At 36.1% G+C, this 21,389-nt stretch overlaps 1 protein-coding gene across 1 annotated transcript; it reads right to left on the reverse strand.

Annotated features, from left to right (window-relative positions):
* Positions 1-668: 668 nt before the first annotated feature.
* LOC144451302 (uncharacterized) lies at positions 669-21,163 on the reverse strand. Its single transcript, XM_078142105.1, has 9 exons — positions 21,128-21,163; positions 19,518-19,737; positions 13,267-13,351; positions 11,973-12,142; positions 11,055-11,180; positions 8,279-8,413; positions 4,289-5,359; positions 1,462-1,778; positions 669-974 (listed from the first exon to the last, which is right to left on the reverse strand). Exons 1-9 carry the CDS (start codon positions 21,161-21,163, stop codon positions 669-671), a joined length of 2,466 nt encoding a protein of 821 aa, XP_077998231.1.
* Positions 21,164-21,389: the final 226 nt, after the last annotated feature.

A 21,389-nucleotide genomic window follows, 5' to 3' on the forward strand; every position in this document is an offset into this window, starting at 1 on the left:
GTCACGTGACCATGTAAAAGTTGATGGAACTATTTCCCTAGGGAAATAGTCATTCTATTTTCCTATCACGTGACTGATTCTAGCGAATCATGGCACAGCATTATCACTAGGTATATTATAATATTATTTATTATATATATATATATATATATATATATATATATATATATATATATATATATATATATATATATATATATATATATATATATATATATATATATATATATATATATATATATATATACACACCCCTCAAGGGAGGGAGGCACTCAGTTTGCATCTGGTTGATAATCATGTCGACTTCTGGGAATTTGCCCAGCTGATTCAGGAACAAAGAATTTGTTCCTTTTAATTCACTACCGACAAAAAAGAACAATGGAATATCATGTCAGTCCGAGATTGTCACATTATTAGTTCTGGCTGCATGTCTATAATGATCATTGAACTCTGGATCATTACTTTCACCAATGAGCCTTTACAACTGACTGACTATATGATACTGAATGTGTTAACTGGAACTACCAAATCACTGACTATATGATACTGCATGTGTTAACTGGAACTACCAAATCACTGACTATATGATACTGAATGTGTTAACTGGAACTACCAAATCACTGACTATATGATACTGAATGTGTTAACTGGAACTACCAAATCACTGACTATATGATACTGAATGTGTTAACTGGAACTACCAAATCTGTTAAATACACAAGTGGCTTTTGTCTTACGTCTCTCACTTTCTCCAGAATCTTGATAATATCTATCTGTGGAATATGACTTATCATGTTATTTTCAGGTGTAAAGAAATTTGGGACATCTCCATTCGCCAAGAATTTGATAAGTTGATTGAAATAATCAATATATCGATAACCATACTGATTCTGCTCCCAGCCCTCTTTGCCTGTTTTCTCTGACACCCAGAACATAGTGGTCTTCATATGGTATGAAGATAGTACCTTCGGTTCCTGAAAAATAGAAAAAGATACAAATAATAAATATAAAAATAGTAAAATACTTTTTTTCCCTAATAATGATGGGTTGTAAACTCTAAATTGATGTAACAGTAGCAAGGCAGCACTAAGCCAACATAAGTGGCACTATATCCATTTATGCTGTTACGCCATTCTGTCACACAAGTGTGAATTACAGGATTCTGTACCTGAGGGACTTCATATACTAGTTTTAAGCATTACAACTACTAAGTCTAGTTCATGGAAACTGGTTGCCGGTCAAAAAATTCATTGGCTGCATCATGTTCGTCTTCAGGTGTAACATATGGCTGACATACAGTAATGTATCTAAAGACTTAATTTGTTGCAATGTTGAACCAAATTCTCTGAATTGCTTTGAAGGAATGCATAGCACACTTCACACCTGAGAGAGAAGCAGCGGAAATATTCCTAATTATCAATGACACTGCCATTTTGTTTTACTCTTATATTAAAACCTTGCCTTTAGATATGTTCGCCATATTTTCTTCATCACTAGGTAGAAAATACGCTGATGTTCAGTGAAGCTATGAGCCAATGTCCGCTCTGCTAATGAAAATGACAATCTCCATTGTAAATTGTCGTCTCCCCCTTCACCAGGATAGGATTTAGGCACCACGTGACATCCAGATCTCACTATAGACTGGACAAGATCTTTGCTTGGCCATTTACGTTCTCTTGTGATCCATGGCTGAGCGATAGATGGCCACAAGTGACAAGTCAATACCAATGCTCCATCTGCTGTCTGTTCATATTCAGCTGTTGTAGCACTCGCTGTTCCTACAGAAATACGTGAGATAAACTATATATAGGTTTTCTATTCCATACATTTTTCCACAGTTCTAAATATATCCATAAGCTTAACAGTGATAACTTTCATATACAATTGACTAGTTCCAACATATCATATGTACTTTGGGGTTCCACATTCGCGATGAACGACAGCTGATAATTTAAGAACTATCAAATACACTAGTCTTGTTTTTGAACAAAGACCTTTTCCCCAAGTGAACTTTAACACCATGCAAATGGACCAAATTTATCAAGATGATGGCCGGCAGTTGGAATGGGTGAGCATTTGTAACATAGCACGATGCATCATGTTTGTTGACAAACACAAACTAAGTATTTCAATCGGAAGACCACAGAAGTAAAATAAAATTAGAATTAAGTTAAACACCTTTCACAGCGGATTTCCAAATAAAATGAGATTCTTTATTTGATCCATGCAACCAAGCAGCCAGAAATCAATAACAAACTGCACAACGGCCTAAAAAATAATTGTTTGGTTCCGGTTACCTGACCCCACCTAGCTTTTCACTGCCGACCCTAAACATTTTTTACGTATTCGAGTCTCACGAGAAATAGTGGATGCAGAAACTGACATCAACTTAAAAAGACAATATAAAACTGTTCTTCCAATCTGTAATGGCTGTACATCTGATGAGAAGAAACCAATAACACAGAGACCATATGGAAAACAATGGAATACCTGAACTAGACACTCACACAGAAAATAAAATAGAATAAAAAATCTACCTACCTCACCTATTCTAAAATTGAGCTTAATCGGAACCACACAATTTTTTTACTAGGCCTAATCGCAAAATGGCAATTTGTTACTATATTTAGTCTGAATGATATAAACTATGTAAACCAACTTGACGTACTGCAACAAGATGGTGGTCAATGTTTGACCATCTGTATTTGATGTTTGCATTGTGGTAGTCGTCAGTTCATTTTATTGTGACAAAATTAAATGTTGGAAGAAACTATATTCCTTCAATCTTACTATCTTAAAGTGTAGAATGTGTACTTTCTTATCCTTTTAATATTTAAACTTAATATTTTAGAAGTAATGTACAAACATATATGCCATTACGTTACATATCAGATCTGTGACATAATACGTGTCACGTTGCCGAATGGTGATACAACGAACGACGAGGTGTTATCAGATAATAACTGATTTACCATATGCTTATGCCCAGGAATTCAAAGAGAAAACACGAAAAATAAAAAGAGGACAGCCGCCCTGCCCCCGCTATAGCTCTAGGGCTTCGTGCATCGCGTGACTCTATTGTCCGGCAACATTCACATGTACATAGTATGTTGAGTGTCAACCTGCTTTGGAGAAACTTTTCAACTTTCATCAGATTTCTGAGTAAAATGTCATCATTATTCAAAAATACAAGTTCGGTAGTAGTGCAGACTCTCTAAAATGTTTTCATATGTTAGTAAAACCAGATGGTCGACCGCGATCGTGACTTCCGTAGTGAGTGTGGTACAGTGTCAGTGTAGTGTACACAGCATGAGTGGCCTACAGTCACATAGGAGATACCTTAAATTTATAAAATGAATGTATGATCGTAAATAGCATCATTTGGGTATTGATATTTTCATCAAAATTTCCCTGTTTTGAAAGATGGCACATATCAGTTTTGTGGTCATTATACGTACGTGATAACATCAACGTCGAACATCAACCACCAGTTTTCTTTGTTTGTCTATATGTTTATGTTTGGAATCGCCTTATTTTTTTTGATGACGTTTAATCTGAATATCATGATGTTTAACGTCCCATATCAGAAGTGATATTTCGCGTCAAGAATGATTATCTCGGCTATGGGTATATGATAAACATGTGTACACATCTATGTCTGTAGTCACATGTAGGCACACGCACTGTCACATGTAGAAAATGAAAAATCTATGCTATTAACTGTTTGCACAGATCATTAATTTACATGACATTCACAAGCCATTAATGGTCCAAGTGCAACAAACCCGCGGGCTTGCCTGACGAAAACGGGTGTCATAAAAGTTTTTTGCATCTCTAAAGCTGTTTGTAGTGTTACTTATAATAGCCTAATAAATTGATAACAACTGATATAAGACGGAGATAAGGTTTGCCTCAATTGACCCACTCCTTAGAAATGATCTTACGCTGTGAACTACACTGTTTACTTGTGTTATGTAAGAGCCCATCATCACATGTGTAAATATTGGTACTCTTTGATAACAAGTGGACTTGCTTCTTTAATGGCTTGTCCCAGTAATGATCAGCAGAGTACCCACACCACATCAATGGATACAATAGTATAGCCACACCTCTGTCGACAGGTCTGTGACTACAGCTCTGTGCCATCTTGTCTGACAGACCTATACCACAGCATTGTTACAGGGTCTGCACAAAACCTGTTTCATGGAACAGGTTCTGCAGTGCCGATGTTTTCTTTGATGTGGATATTGCCACCTTTTGAGAAACAAATAAATGAAACAAAACATACCTTCCATTGAAGTAACTTGGTAAACAATACTGAGAGTCTCCACAGGTCCTTGTTGGACCAATTTTACCCTTCCATGAAAACCTCCATGTTTCTCGCAGTGCCTATCAATGTCATCTTGCACAACTGGAATCCGAGAACGCACGTAATTTTCTTGAATCTTCAAAAGTTTTGACCTTGATAGATAGAATCTTTGCTCGCCATTTTCAGCCATAACATCACAGAGGTTCTGAATGAAATCATCACTGACGAAATCAATCATCTCATGGCAGATTCTGACTCTTACATATCCAGTCTGGGATGTCTGTACCCACTCAAGCCGTCTACTAGGTGGTATTAGTTTGTCTTCTGAACAAATGTCTTTTAATTCGTTAACCAGTAAAGCAAGACTTTTAATCTGCATGTCATCATGACCTGAAAGAGCAGATCCAAACATTGGCTTGTTAGTCTGAGTCAGTGATGACGCTCTTTGTTCTGAGAATCCTTCTGCACTGCCCGGACCATTGCTACTGGCTTTAGAGTCATCATCGGCAACTTCATCAAGTGAGTTCTGCTCTGGACAAGGCTTTTTAAAGCCTGGACATGTGCCATCTGGCTTGCTTTGATCAGCTTCCATCACACTCGCCAAAGGAATCATAACATCCATTTCATCATTGAGATAAGTTTGACCATCTCCACTGTGATCGGTTATTGCAAAGCCTTCACTTGTACTACCAGTCCAGATACAATTGTCAGTACAAGTCAAGTTATTGAAACAAGGTTTCAATACATATTTCATTATGTCAGCAAGCCTGTCTGGCATCACGCTTGGGGAGACTGGAGTCACATTCCTTCTTTCGTTCATTTTCAATCCAAGACCCATTACATTAACACTGGAGTTAATAATATCAATTGATGTTTTTGAGACAGGATCCATGCGAATTTGACTCATTAATGTTGCAAAGCTTAACTGTTGGTTGATCATAAATAGTATATCTGCTTCATTCAAGTATCCTTTACGTGATTGCTTTTCCACTTCAAGTGTCTTGTCAAACAACTTGGTTTCTTCATGTTGGATACTTTGAGCACCTCTTCCTAAACCAACATAAGAAATAGTAAATTATATGTTTTGATTGTTGTGAATTATACTTATCTAATGTTTTTACACGTGTACAAATGCCAAGACATCGTACTTTAAATAATGATTATGTGGATAGCACAATCATTCAAAATATTTCATCATTATCAATAAATTATGTATAAACACAGAATTGGAGAAATATAAAATTATTGGATCATTTGGTTATGATCATGAATTTGTAATCACTGTGTTTGGGTTGACATCATCAGACACTGTTTATGCCACCGAACATCTAGTCAAAGAAATGAATATGATCTCATTATTACGATAGCACACGGGTGTCAAGACAATAGGTACAAATATCGTATGTCAAGAGATGTCATTCAAGTTTAGTTTCCTTTGTTTCATTTCCATGACGCTCATAATTATGCATGACCTATTTTTATCTTAGAAAACTTATCTCCTATGCGTGGCTTATTGTGACTTAATTATTGTAATGACCATAGCATCACAGGTTAAGGACTTGGGTTTTGACTGCGTGGAGTGGTAAGCACCTGTCTCTCCTGGCCGTAGCTTTAGAGTGAGGCCATGATGCCAAACTTCTGGCTAATACGAAATATAGTCTATGTTCCAGTTTACTCCATACACCATCTCGTATGTTAAGTTTATCTTTTACTACACATACTTACTGATACCTAAGTTATGATATGGTAACAAGCCATTGGTTTCAAGGAACTGGCAGTTTATGTTGCCATTTTCTTGATATCACTACTCTGACCATGCACAACACTTGTGAACCTAAATCAAACAGACTTAGATATGTTGTGTCTGCTCGTTGGACATGGGACATGCCTACTCTTCAAGATGATGTGATGGAATAAACCATTCAACAATAATGTCTGCCAGTTATGGCTTTGGACATGGAAAATTCGCAAACAAAATGGCTGCCAGGCAGCCATATTGGATCATATCACGATGAAAATGGATATGCACATGTATGTCATAGAACACTGTGCTAACACCAACTTTGAATGAGATCTGTTCAAGCATGTCTGAGTTATGGCTTTGGATATGGAAAATTCGCAAACAAAATGGCAGCCAGGCAGCCATATTGGATCGTATCACGACGAAAATGGATATGCACATGTATGTCATAGAACACTGTGCTAAATCCAACTTTGAATGAGATCTGTTCAAACATAGCTGAGTTATGGCTTTGGACATGGAAAATTCGCAAACAAAATGGCTGCCAGGCAGCCATATTGGATCGTATCACGACGAAAATGGATATGCACATGTATGTCATAAAACACTGTGCTAATGCCAACTTTGAATGAGATCTGTTCAAGCATGTCTGAGTTATGGCTTTGGACATGGACAATTCACAAACAAAATGGCTGCCAGGCAGCCATATTGGATCATATCACGACGAAAATGGATATGCACATGTATGTCATAAAACACTGTGCTAATACCAACTTTGAATGAGATCTGTTCAAGCATGTCTGAGTTATGGCTTTGGACATGGAAAATTCGCAAACAAAATGGCTGCCAGGCAGCCATATTGGATCGTATCACGACGAAAATTGATATGCACATGTATGTCATAAAACACTGTGCTAATACCAACTTTGAATGAGATCTGTTCAAGCATGTCTGAGTTATGGCTTTGGACATGAAAATTCACAAACAAAATGGCTGCCAGGCGGCCATATTGGATCGTATCACGACGAAAATGGATATGCACATGTATGTCATAAAACACTGTGCTAATGCCAACTTTGAATGAGATCTGTTCAAGCATGTCTGAGTTATGGCTTTGGACATGAAAATTCACAAACAAAATGGCTGCCATGCGGCCATATTCGATCGTATCACGACGAAAATGGATATGCACATGTATGTCATAAAACACTGTGCTAATACCAACTTTGAATGAGATCTGTTCAAGCATGTCTGAGTTATGGCTTTGGACATGAAAATTCACAAACAAAATGGCTGCCAGGCGGCCATATTGGATCGTATCACGACGAAAATGGATATGCACATGTATGTCATAAAACACTGTGCTAATACCAACTTTGAATGAGATCTGTTCAAGCATGTCTGAGTTATGGCTTTGGACATGAAAATTCACAAACAAAATGGCTGCCAGGCAGCCATATTGGATCGTATCACGACGAAAATGGATATGCACATGTATGTCATAAAACACTGTGCTAATGCCAACTTTGAATGAGATCTGTTCAAGCATGTCTGAGTTATGGCTTTGGACATGGAAAATTCGCAAACAAAATGGCTGCCAGGCAGCCATATTGGATCGTATCATGACGAAAATGGATATGCACATGTATGTCATAAAACACTGTGCTAATACCAACTTTGAATGAGATCTGTTCAAGCATGTCTGAGTTATGGCTTTGGACATGGAAAATTCGCAAACAAAATGGCTGCCAGGCAGCCATATTGGATCGTATCACGACGAAAATGGATATGCACATGTATGTCATAAAACACTGTCCTAATACCAACTTTGAATGAGATCTGTTCAAGCATGTCTGAGTTATGGCTTTGGACACAGACTTCAAGAGAAAGAAGGATCCTCATATCAGTGACTGGGGTATTGATTATCGAACTCTATTAAAAACACAAGCTACACTGAATTATGATAAAATAAGAATTGTGAAGTGATGAGTTTGTAAATACATGTCATTGATAATAAAGTTGTTTGATTCTTATTCTTTTTTGTGTGTGTCCTATAAAAGATGCTCATTTCATGTACTGGGCATATCTTACCATATCCACTTCATAATCTGGGCAACACGATTAACTATTTCATGAACTGGGCAAAGTTACCTACCCATTTCATGAATTGGGCAATTTCACAGATTGGGTGTAACATAATACACATCAGATCTTAGTGGTAGCCTTACCTATCGGGTCGGGTCTGCTTAATATTTCTGCCTTCTCTGGATGACGAGATTCATTCACAAAATCAACTCCCCATGGACTGCGCATGCGGCTGAGATGTTCGTAATGATGTGTTCCTGTAGTAAACTTGTATGTTTCTGTCAAGAAAGAAAAATAAATGCATATTAAATAATATTTGTATAACTGCAATGAATGAAATTGTAGTAATGTTGTCAATTTTGTTGTTTTTTGTCATTTACTCTACAAAGTATTTGATAATTTAAAAGCATTTAAAATGTTATCATAAACTGTCTAAGTTTACAAAGAAGTTGAATAAAAATGTAGTAATCTACAATCGAAGAAGTCTTTAAAATATCCACGGGTTTCTTTATAGGCCACTGAGTTAAGCTGGAAGGTTTTACATATGGTTTGAAATAATGTAATTGTGTACTGGTACAAAAGAACATAAACCTTCCACCAACCCTACATTACACATGCATCATAGCCCCTCCACTTGGGTCTAGGCTTGCATTGAACATAAACCCTCCACCAACCCTACATTACACATGCATCATAGCCCCTCCACTTGGGTCTAGGCTTGCATTGAACATAAACCCTCCACCAACCCTACATTACACATGCATCATAGCCCCTCCACTTGGGTCTAGGCTTGCATTGAACATAAAGTTTGTCCCTCCACCAACCCTACATTACACATGCATCATAGCCCCTCCACTTGGGTCTAGGCTAGCATTGAACATAAACCCTCCACCAACCCTACATTACACATGCATCATAGCCCCTCCACTAGGGTCTAGGCTTGCACTGAACAAAAGTCGGTAACAATTATTAATCAACCTGGCCCTGTATTCTACTGTCCTTACATCATAGCTTCTTTACTTGCTGGAGTTAAAATCTAGTTATTGTAAAAAAACATCAGTAATATTACTTTGGCACAAGCTGCATTTAAGTAACACCAACTGAGTTTATAAGATTTTACTCAAGAAAATACTGATATAAAAGTGCCAATGGCGTTGTAGCACAACTGTTGAGGGTAAACATTAATTTTCTCCTATGGTTATGTTGTCTTGTTGCTAGGCATATTTGCTTACATTTTTTTAAAGATTTTTTCCCATTCCTATACCCATCCATGGTGTTATATCTGCAATATACACCATCTTTTAACTGTTGCTATGGGTGTGGTCTTGTTGCTAGGCATATCTGCATACAATTTAGGAATATTCATTCATTTACCATTCCTGTATTGGCATTATACGTCATCATTTAGCTGTTGCCATGGGCATTGTCTTGTTGACATTTATGTATTTAAAAAATGTTTATTCAATTGCCTACCCATCTCTGTTGTTATATTTGCAATAAACCCTATCATTTAACTGTTGTGAAGGGCGTATTCATGGTTGCAAGGGCCACTTATGTAAGTATGACACACTCACAATTTACAGACTAACACTTTTAGAATCATAACCATTTTCATTCCCAGTAGTTTGAGAGGTAAAGTTAAATACCAAAATCACTTGCATTATCTACAAGACAGACATATGGACGGATAGACTTTACCATGTACCATCAATTCCCAATTTCATTTCCTTTGTGGTAGAACTTAGAGAATATTTCCAAGCAACCTTAAGGAGGGATAATTCAACACTGACATGCACTTGTTACATTATGTTAAATACCCCATATAAATTTTAATGATTTAATGAGATCAATAAAACAATAACATTTCTCTACAAACCCATCTAGCTAAATATTCATGAGAGAAATCTGACAAAAGACATCATGTGTTTATGCCTAATGTGCATATCACTCATGGGATCATCATGTCATTAATATAACTTGATCTGTACATTCCCAGAAACATCCCTGCAAAAATATTAGCCAAGTCCTTTTCAAAGTAAAGATTTTGACCAAAAAGTTACATTTAATCTGCATATCACTTATGGGATCATCATGTCATGAACAAATTTTTAATATAAACACCCCTAAGAATGTCCCCACCAAATTTTAGACTGATCTCCCCATTAGTTTTTGAGTTAATGTTTTTTTTTACTAAAAAGCACATTTTTAGCCAAATCACACACCTGTGATGCAATCATTTTGCCTTGAACAATTTCCAAACTAGACACCACAAGTAATGTCCCCACCAAATACCTAAACAATTGGCTCAGCAGTCTTTGAGTTTAAGTCGTGCACAGACTCACAGACAGGCAGATGGACAGACAGACACCGCACCATGAACTTCATTAGTTCAGTTGTGCTAATAAAACCACATTCCATTATAATGTTAATGGCGATGCATGTCATATATAACATTGTTATTGTCTTCTGGCAATCATAGAATAGTTGACTGTATAGTAGGGATTTAGGTATAAACCCCTTTCATAAACTGTTTACTAAAATTAAAAGTGAACATACTTACATAAGGACCCTGAATTCTAGTATATACTGTCATGAATGCCGATACATGCCTTTTGTGACATTATAATTATCTTCCAGCATTGTTTAGAACAGTTGATTGCATAGTATGCATATGTATAACAAATTACGTACGTACGTCATCATCGTTTATGCGTTATATTAAAACCCCTATTTGAGTGTGTTGAATCGAAGTACTGGGAGTGATGGAAAAATGTTTCAATCATTAGAATATTGTGATTACCTCTTAATCATACAAAAAACAAGATGTGCTCCAAAAACACGAAACCTAATCCTGCACCCCTTTCAAGTTTGCATTATTATCATTTGTTATTATATATATTCAACGTTGTGTGGATTTACCGAATGGTTCCAAGTATTCTGCTTCTTGTTCAGCTTTCGGAATAGTACTAGGGCTAAGACATGATGACTCATCCACTATAGACACTTGCAAACATTTACCAGTCACAGCTATCAACGGGTACACACCTTTAATTATAAGTGATTTACAGTCAGATTAGTAACATGTATATTTCATGTATAAATAATGTTGGACCAGCATAATCCTCATAAATATTTCAACTATAAAATGATACTGATGATTTCTCTATGGTTTCATGCTAAAGTTCTTTACCCCCCCCCCCCCCCACATACACACATACACACACACACACGCACATGTGCACTTGCTGGCACACACATACACACGTCATATATACATACATACATACATACATACATACATACGTACGTACACACATACATACATACACACACATATACATACATACATACATACATACGTACGTACACACATACATACATACACACATACATACATACGTACGTACGTACGTACGTACGTACGTACGTACGTACATGCATGCATGCATGCATGCATGCATGCATGCATGCATGCATACATGCATGCATACATACATACATACATACATACATACATACATACATACATACATACATACATACATACATACATACATACATACATACATACATACATACATACATACATACATACATACATTATATAAGCAAACAACGTCAACATGATTTCTCTAGTAAGAATTAAAGGAATTATGTTTGGTTATTCACTTAGGCATGTTTCAGATATCAAATGAGAAACAAAATGAAGTTGTTGTCTAATATCTGACAACTACACCTTCACAAGTGCATTGCCCTCTATGTGAAGAGGGGCTGTGATAAGTGGTAACATAAAGTGTGACATCAAAAACAGGTTAATACCTAGAATAGTGAACTCACCTTCAGGTATATCTCGAAATGCTATCCCTTGGTCTATTCCATTGTAGTAATAGTGAAGTGTATTGTTTGGAAGTCTAACAATACCAACAACATCACCTTCCTTTATCATATTCAGGTTAAGACTATAGTGACCTCCAACCATTTCAAAATGCCTAAGCAAATCTGTCCCCCTGGAGTGCAGCCAAAATAGAATAGATGGTGAAAATGACAAATTAAAAGGACTTGTAATAGACTAAGTTTGATGGAAAGTTAAACAACATTTGCTCGATATCTAGTGAGACGATATATGCCAGTAGATATAAATTCACTCTCATCCATGTGTTAGATATCATACGAATACTAAAATTCAAGTATACTAATATATAAACCTTCATTTAAACTAGGCTATTAGTTATAATGCCATAGCACAGTTGATAGCATAGTAGACATTACAGAATCAAGCCATTAAGGAAGTGGGTTTCTTATCTTTCTTATCACTGAATAATATTTGTTGGCAATATTTACAAATGTGATAAAGCACTATTACATAACACATCAGGCAAAGCTAAGCTCAATATCTAAGTGTGAAGCCCCTAATGTCATATCAGTTGTTATCAGTTTTACTGACCCATTATCAGTGACATTGCAAATAGCTTTAGAGATGCAAACAATTTTTATGACACCCGACTTGCTGGCTCACCAAGTCGGGAAAGTCGCACTTGAACCGCTAATGCAAAAGTCCGTCATGATGTATCCTCAACATTTTATGCATTCGAAATTATTTTATCTGAGGTGTGTTCTCACAGGAAATGATGGTTAGGAACTTTATTTAATAGAATGCTACTAACAGGAGCCTTTTAATTTGTGACAAAAATTATTCATACAAGCTATAAACTCATCTCGTTTCCTACAACATTTAGCCTTTCAGATTAATTTGACCAAATGTAGCTGTATTACTTTGAAGCAAGTCACTGAGACGTCAACTTGCAACTAGAAGCTGTTTTTTGTTGTTTTCTTCACCTTACAAATGAAGGCTAGTGATGATGATGATTATTATTATTATTATTATTATTATTATTATAAAATATCTTTATTCAGGGTAAAACTCAATATCAAGTGTTACAAACAACGCAGAGCGTAGTGATGTGTAGACAAAGACAATTTTCATCTTCCAGTCCCATTCATCTATCCCTATCAAAATTTTATCTGCAGTACAAAATATTATAAAGTACATAATTGTAATAAGTGGTGGTACAATACCTCCTGGACCATCAATATCATGTCATACATTGCAATAAGCTAATTATTAACTCACCTTAGAAACCAAAATCCTGTTCCTTGACCATAACTTTGTCCATGGTATAGGACGTCGGAGGGAAATTCATTATACATTGTCACGCCTGCAATCAAAAACAAAACAAAAGAGAGAATAGGTTATTAATGCTATAATGATGATTATAATTGTTTCCTAAGAAATATGATGTCTAACTGTATTCACACAAGTCCAATGTAACTCAAGTTGCCATAGTGTTGACATTAGAATTGTATTGTACCATTTATTAATAAACAAATAATATAAAAACAAATATGTGTTTTTTAGCACTACTGAACCTGAATTCAGGCATAGGCATGGCATTAAGTGTCAGGCTGTCAGTCAGTCTGTCAGTCAGTCTGTCTGTCTGGCAAAGTGTCAGTCTGTCAGTCTGTCAGTCAGTCTGTCTGTCTGGCAAAGTGTCAGTCTGTCAATCAGTCTGTCTGTCTGGCAAAGTGTCAGTCTGTCAGTCAGTCTGTCTGGCTGGCAAAGTGTCAGTCTGTCAGTCTGTCTGTCTGTCTGTTGGTCTGTCTGTCTGTCTGTCTGTGTAAACAACTTAAAGACAACAAGCGACCTATCGGTCAGAATAGCTTCGCTGTTTGTTTGTTTGTTGTTGTTTTTTTATGTTTTTTTTTATTTTGGTGACATGTAGAAGTGGTTCAGTTCTTCACTATGCAGTTTTGTTTTAGCGATGTAATAAAGTGGTTACTGGTTTCATATGATGTCTCACTATAAACTTGAACACATTTTACACAGAAGTTGGTAATGTATTGTACTTTTATACCATAGTCACCATTTTTTAACAAAAATCTACTGTTATGAAAAATTGCACAAAATCTCTGAAAAAAAATAACTGGGAAATGCATACAAGAAAAAGAAAAAAAAGAGGATTTTGAGGTTGGCTATAAATAATTCCATTGTCTTACAGCTTTAACCCTGGAAAATTTTAATGATGAATGAAATAAACTAGGGATCTAAAATAATTTTGAGGCAATTTCAATTTCAATTTTCTAACAAATTTACCAAGTCAACAACATTCAACTTGTACTAGTTGTAGTAGATATATATAGGGAAGAAATGTATTAATCGCCATCTTAGTTTCCGTACGGCGACAATCCCAAGTACCCGGAAGAGAGTCATTCTCAGCCATACATTACAGTGGTAACACTCGTTCATGTTCGATTACCTTTCATAAAGAAAACACAACGAAATGGTTGAAGTGATCTTTTTTTTTATTTCTTTTCATCACAAAAACAAAATCTGTGTGATCAAAATTGTTGTAAACTAAACCAGAAAGAATTATCGGACTGGCTAAACTTCCCGCTGAACTGGAGTAAGGTCCAAGCCGTAGTACGTGAGGAAATCGTTTCGAACTAGCGATACAACTTTCAAAATATAACTTTATAACTTGACATGTCTTCATTTGTTAGATTTATACAATTCAAGACGCGTTTTCACTCGAAAAAAACAATTCTGTGAATATTGACACTCTGAACGCAGCGATTTCTCGGACGATGTTACCACTGTAACGTATGGCTGGCAACGACTTGCTTCCAGGTTAGTCCCTCGTGCATCCGGGTACTTGGGATTGTCGCCGTACGGAAACTCACTTGTCGTGCATTACCACATCGGTAATTTTGACGCTGTAATTTTGCCACCATCATACAAAAACAAAACTCCATAAATGAACCACAAAGTACTTTCCCTTTCAAAATGTGATAATTTTAGAAAGAGTATTATCATTTTTATTGACGACTGACTCTGTCAAAAATCGTCCCACACACTTCAGTTCAGGCTAGGCATGCACGACTTCTCACTTGATCGTGAGGTGTGTATACTGGAATGAACCATTCTGTAGGAGGGGTGGAGAATTTGGATTTGAAGTTTACAACCCTGTGTCGAACAAATATTTGTCATTTGGGCGCACAATGCGTAGAATTAAGACTACAGCACATATTACATTGCTTGTTTGACGTCAATAGTATCTTTTGAAAAGTTGCAGTTTACCTAAAGTCTCGTCGACTGATTTCCAATATGGCGTCGGTCATAATGATGCTCATTAACATATTCTTTTTTTTTAAATTACAAAAAAAAAATCATAAAAAATAGAAAAGAAGACGTGCTGACTTGAAATTAACAAATCTAAGTAAGCTACCCCCTGCGCATCAACACACCAGATATCAAAGCAATCTGACAAGAAGTACGTGAGATGATGAAAATGTCATTTATGAAAAAAAATCATAAAAAATTGAAAATGGCACAGATCAACTTGGCATGAACAAATCTGAATAGCCTCCCCCCAGGGAACATGCACACCAAATATCGAAGAATTCTGACTGTCACTTTCGGAGTAGATAATGAAAATATAAAAGTTTGACGGACACCTATGATTCACTCTATTCTCTATACTCTATACAACCTATACCTAAAGCTACACTTTCAGCTTTCGCTGACAGCGGAGCTAAAAACCACTGGACTGAATGCCATGATATTTGGTGGGTATAATAACTTGAGTGTCTAGTTGGGAATTTGTTCAAATGAAAATGATCTTACTAACGGTATGTGATTTGGGTGAAAAATTGTGATTTTTGATCAAAAAACTTAAACTCAAAAACTACTAGGCACATTGGTCTGAAATTTGCTTGGAATGTGCTTAGGGGTGCTTAGATAAAGAATTGTTCATGACATGATAATTCCACATGATATGCAAATAAATATGTATATAATATGTAATATGCAAATTAGGTCTTTTGTTTGGTCAAAAAGCCATCATTCCAAAATTACTGAGCAGATTGAGCTGACTTTAATGGCGATGTATCTGAGGATGTGTAGATGAAAGTGTATTCACAACATGATGATCCAATCAGTAATGTACAAATTGGGTCTAAAACCCCAGTTTTTGTCAGAAATATATATCGTGAAAACTACTTGGGGAATGTGGCTGAAAGTTGGTGGGGGTGCTTCTGGAGTTATTGTCCAAAACAAATTGAAAAAAAAACTGGCCCTAGCAACCGTGACAACACCATCAACATATATTGCAAAGATAACGAGGGATGGGTAGGTAAGTGAATAAAGATTTGTATAATGTGTGCAAATATCATAGCAACAAGACCACGCCCCTAGCAATAGCCAATTGATGGTTTATGCAAAGATGAAAACTGGGAATGGTAGGCAATTGAGTAAAGATTAAAAAAATGTATGCAAATATGCCTAACAACAAGACTCATCCCATAGTAACAGCCAAATGATGAAGTATGTCGTAAAGATAGTAACAGCCATTCATAGGCAAGCGGATAAACATTCAAAAAATGTATGCAAATATACCTATACAGGACTACACCCATAGCAACAACCAAATGATGGTGTATATCACCAAGGTAATAACAGGGCTGGTTAGGCAAGTGTATAAATATCCAAAAGATGAATGCAATTATACCTAGCAACAAGACCATGCCCCTAACAACAGCCAAATGATGGCATATATGGTAAAGGTAACAACAAGGTTTGATAGGGAACAGATAAACACTCAAACAAATAAAGTTGTGCGACAACAATTTTTTATTATTATTTATCTCTTTACTAGTAACAGTAAAATATTTCTCTTTTTTCCCTGTATTCATCTTGGTTGTATGTTTATGTTGATGATCTCCATATCAAACATTGGAAGTTCAAATTGTATACATGATCAGGCTGTCCTCCAGTCCTTATTAAATGCATCATAGAAAATTAATTGAACTCTATGTATAGCAAAACTACACCAGATGTAGCTTGGATGTTTTTGACACTATTTTGTAATAGATGTAATGATCTACTCGTAATATCGCACACCCTGTAGATATATTGACTTACTCGTAATATCACACACCCTGCAGATGTAATGACTTTCTCGTAATATCACACACCCTGTAGATGTAATAACCTACTCATTTATCACACACCCTGTAGATGTAATAACCTACTTGTAATATCACACACCCTGTAGATGTAATGATCTACTTGTAATATCACACACCCTGTAGATGTAATGATCTACTTGTAATATCACACACCCTGTAGATGTAATGATCTACTTGTAATATCACACACCCTGTAGATGTAATGATCTACTTATAATATCACACACCCTGTAGATGTAATGATCTACTCGTAATATCACACACCCTGTAGATGTAATGATCTACTCGTAATATCGCACACCCTGTAGATGTATTGACTTACTCGTAATATCACACACCCTGTAGATGTAATGATCTACTCGTAATATCACACACCCTGTAGATATAATGACCTACACGTAATATCACACACCCTGTAGATGTAATGATCTACTCGTAATATCACACACCCTGTAGATGTAATGACTTATTCATAATATCACACACCCTGTAGATAAATTGACTTACTCATAATATCACACCCTATAGATATATTGACTTACTCGTAATATCGCACACCCTGTAGATATAATGACCTACTTGTAATATCGCACACCCTGTAGATGTAATGATCTACTCGTAATACCGCACACCCTGTAGATGTAATGACGTACTCGTAATATCACACACCCTGTAGATGTAATGATCTACTTGTAATATCACACACCCTGTAGATGTAATGATCTACTTGTAATATCACACACCCTGTAGATATAATGACCTACTCATAGTATCACACACCCTGTAGATGTAATGACTTATTCATAATATCACTCACCCTGTAGATGTAATGACCTACTTGTAATATCACACACCCTGTAGATGTAATGATCTACTTGTAATATCACACACCCTGTAGATGTAATGATCTACTTGTAATATCACACACCCTGTAGATGTAATGATCTACTCGTAATACCGCACACCCTGTAGATGTAATGATCTACTCGTAATATCACACACCCTGTAGATATAATGACCTACTCGTAATATCACACACCCTGTAGATGAAATGACTTACTCGTAATATCACACACCCTGTAGATATAATGATCTACTCGTAATATCACACACCGTGTAGATATAATGACCTACTCGTAATATCACACACCCTGTAGATATAATGATCTACTCGTAATATCACACACCCTGTAGATATAATGATCTACTCGTAATATCACACACCCTGTAGATGCAATGACTTACTCGTAATATCACACACCCTGTAGATGTATTGACCTACTCTTAATATCACACACCCTGTAGATGTAATGACTTACTCGTAATATCACACACCCTGTAGATATAATGATCTACTCGTAATACCACACACCCTGTAGATGTAATGATCTACTCGTAATACCGCACACCCTGTAGATATAATGATCTACTCGTAATACCGCACACCCTGTAGATGTAATGATCTACTCGTAATACCACACACCCTGTAGATGTAATGATCTACTCGTAATACCGCACACCCTGTAGATGTAATGATCTACTCGTAATACCGCACACCCTGTAGATGTAATGATCTACTCGTAATATCACACACCCTGTAGATGTAATGATCTACTCGTAATACCGCACACCCTGTAGATATAATGATCTACTCGTAATACCGCACACCCTGTAGATGTAATGATCTACTCGTAATACCACACACCCTGTAGATGTAATGATCTACTCGTAATACCGCACACCCTGTAGATGTAATGATCTACTCGTAATACCGCACACCCTGTAGATGTAATGATCTACTCGTAATATCACACACCCTGTAGATGTAATGATCTACTTGTAATATCACACACCCTGTAGATGTAATGATCTATAATATCACACACCCTGTACATGTAGATGTAATGACCTACCCGTAATATCACACACCCTGAACAGTACATGTAATGACTTACTTGTAATATCACACACCCTGTAGATGTAATGATCTACTTGTAATATCACACACCCTGTACATTTAGATGTAATGACCTACCCGTAATATCACACACCCTGAACAGTACATGTAGTTGTGCAGCTGCAGTACATACAGTAAGGTACACTAAATCTCATTAAATTGTTTTTGGGGTCCGTGCCCAAAAAATAACCCCACCCCACCCCCACACCCCCCTCCCATGTGATCATTAATATAATTTGTTGCTGTACTACTTACAAATACATTCGGCAACTAATTAACATAAAGCCTAATTTCTGATGATTTAAACATTTTAAGCGAAATTGTATTGTTGGTCGAAATATAACACTCCTGTTACACCGAATGTAGCATTTACTGATAGAACCAAAATTCCCATTACTCACCGAATTCAAGATTCTCTGGCTTCTTATCATCTAGTCGATCAATTTTGATTTGAAAAAGTTGGTTTAATTGCAAGGCTTTCTCTGTCACAAACACGGCTTTATTAAGTGCAGATACGTACTGCGAATCCTTTCGGTATGCTACACGTCCACCATCCCCAATGCCAGCACGTTCACCGATAGCCTTGAATCTTGGCAAATCTTCCCTCTTACTGGAAATAATCTGTATAAGGGATTGAATGCATCGATCAATAAGGGTATCCTTTACAGTCATCAGCATTGATTCATTATCTTTGATCATGTATGTAGCAATGATACTAAATCCATGTACAAGTCATACTTAGGGGCAACATCAAAAGTTCAATATAATATATCTAACTTAATTGCTTTAGTTAGGTCCCAGACCCCCACCCCCCCCATCTAACTTAACTGACCTAAAATTGAAAATCATTTCAGACTCATACTGTATACTTCCACTTTCAAATAACGCACCAATATACTACTGAATTATAAATAAAAACAGAAAACCATTTTAACCGCGTACTGCTGATAAATTGGACCGAGTGTACGCAGTGTTATAGGTAAAAGTAGCCTTGAAATCGTACTAAATTTGCCAAGTATGACGTTAAATCGTTTTTGACGATTGAGAAACTAATTTGGAAAACCCCCTCTCCACCCCCAAACTTAAGCAATTAAGTTAGATATATTATATTGAACTTTTGATGTTGCCCCTTACATACCAGTGTGTACATGTATGGTTCTTTCAAAATCAAATCATAAATAAATACAACCTATATTAAGACTACTGTCTACAATTTACAAAGTAACTACATATAGTTATCACATTTAGTTTAACATCTAGGTAATTCTTAAAGTGACCATTGGTTCACGATTTCATCTGGATTACATAAAACAACTAATGAGTTCCGTTTTTACTTGAAACAAAATGTGAAACAACAAAGAACAAGTCTATTTTTGATCTCAATACATTGCAAAAGGCTACCAATATGTGTACAAAGTTTGTTATTTGACACATTTTTATTAATCTTTTGCAATGTATTGAGTTACAAACAAGGACTTGGCTTATAATGTTTCACATTGATTTTTCATGCAGGAATCCATGATAAAATTATTTCATAAATTAAAATTCAAAAATAAATACCCAATCATCATCCATATATGGCCACTTTAAGAACTATTCACATAGCCATCCAATTATGTTTTGAAACAATATTTTAACATTACTATTATGAACGCAGAACAATTTTGGAGGAAACCACGCAAGCAAGAAAAACTTAATAAGGATCCAGCTTTTTACTAAGTTTATATTGTTATAGCAAGAAAAGACATATAAAACGCTGCTTACCGATCAAACAAACATTTCCCTTTATCCCTCTAGAGCTGTGTTGTAATATTAAATATTACACACAGTTGTCCCTCATCTCGCACTCAAGCTCTTGCATATAAATCACTGAACCACCAAACATAGATCTAAGTCAGAATTCTTCTTGATATTTTGCTAACCAAATGAAATTTTTTTGTTTTCTTTGTATCCCTGCTGTTGACAATTTTTAAGAAGATTTTCCTTTTAATATGTAAACATAAAATCTTGCCATTTGGTCCAATCCAGCAGATCGTAGACTCGCCATTTCCATGATAACGGGAGCAAAGGGGTTGGATACTAGTTGGAGTGCACTATAGATGCTCTAGAAACGAAGAATGGTCCAATGTATGCAAATTTAAACCAATATGCAAAACTACTAAATACCACATGATATGATCTAAACCAATCACAGAAGCGTGTAAGGAAATTATGTTGTACATGTATATATCTGATATAGTTACTTACTTCTTTCTCTCTGCTACTGTCACAGT

The sequence above is a fragment of the Glandiceps talaboti genome, chromosome 21 (genome assembly GCF_964340395.1).
Source record: "Glandiceps talaboti chromosome 21, keGlaTala1.1, whole genome shotgun sequence".
Taxonomy (NCBI): domain Eukaryota; kingdom Metazoa; phylum Hemichordata; class Enteropneusta; family Spengelidae; genus Glandiceps; species Glandiceps talaboti.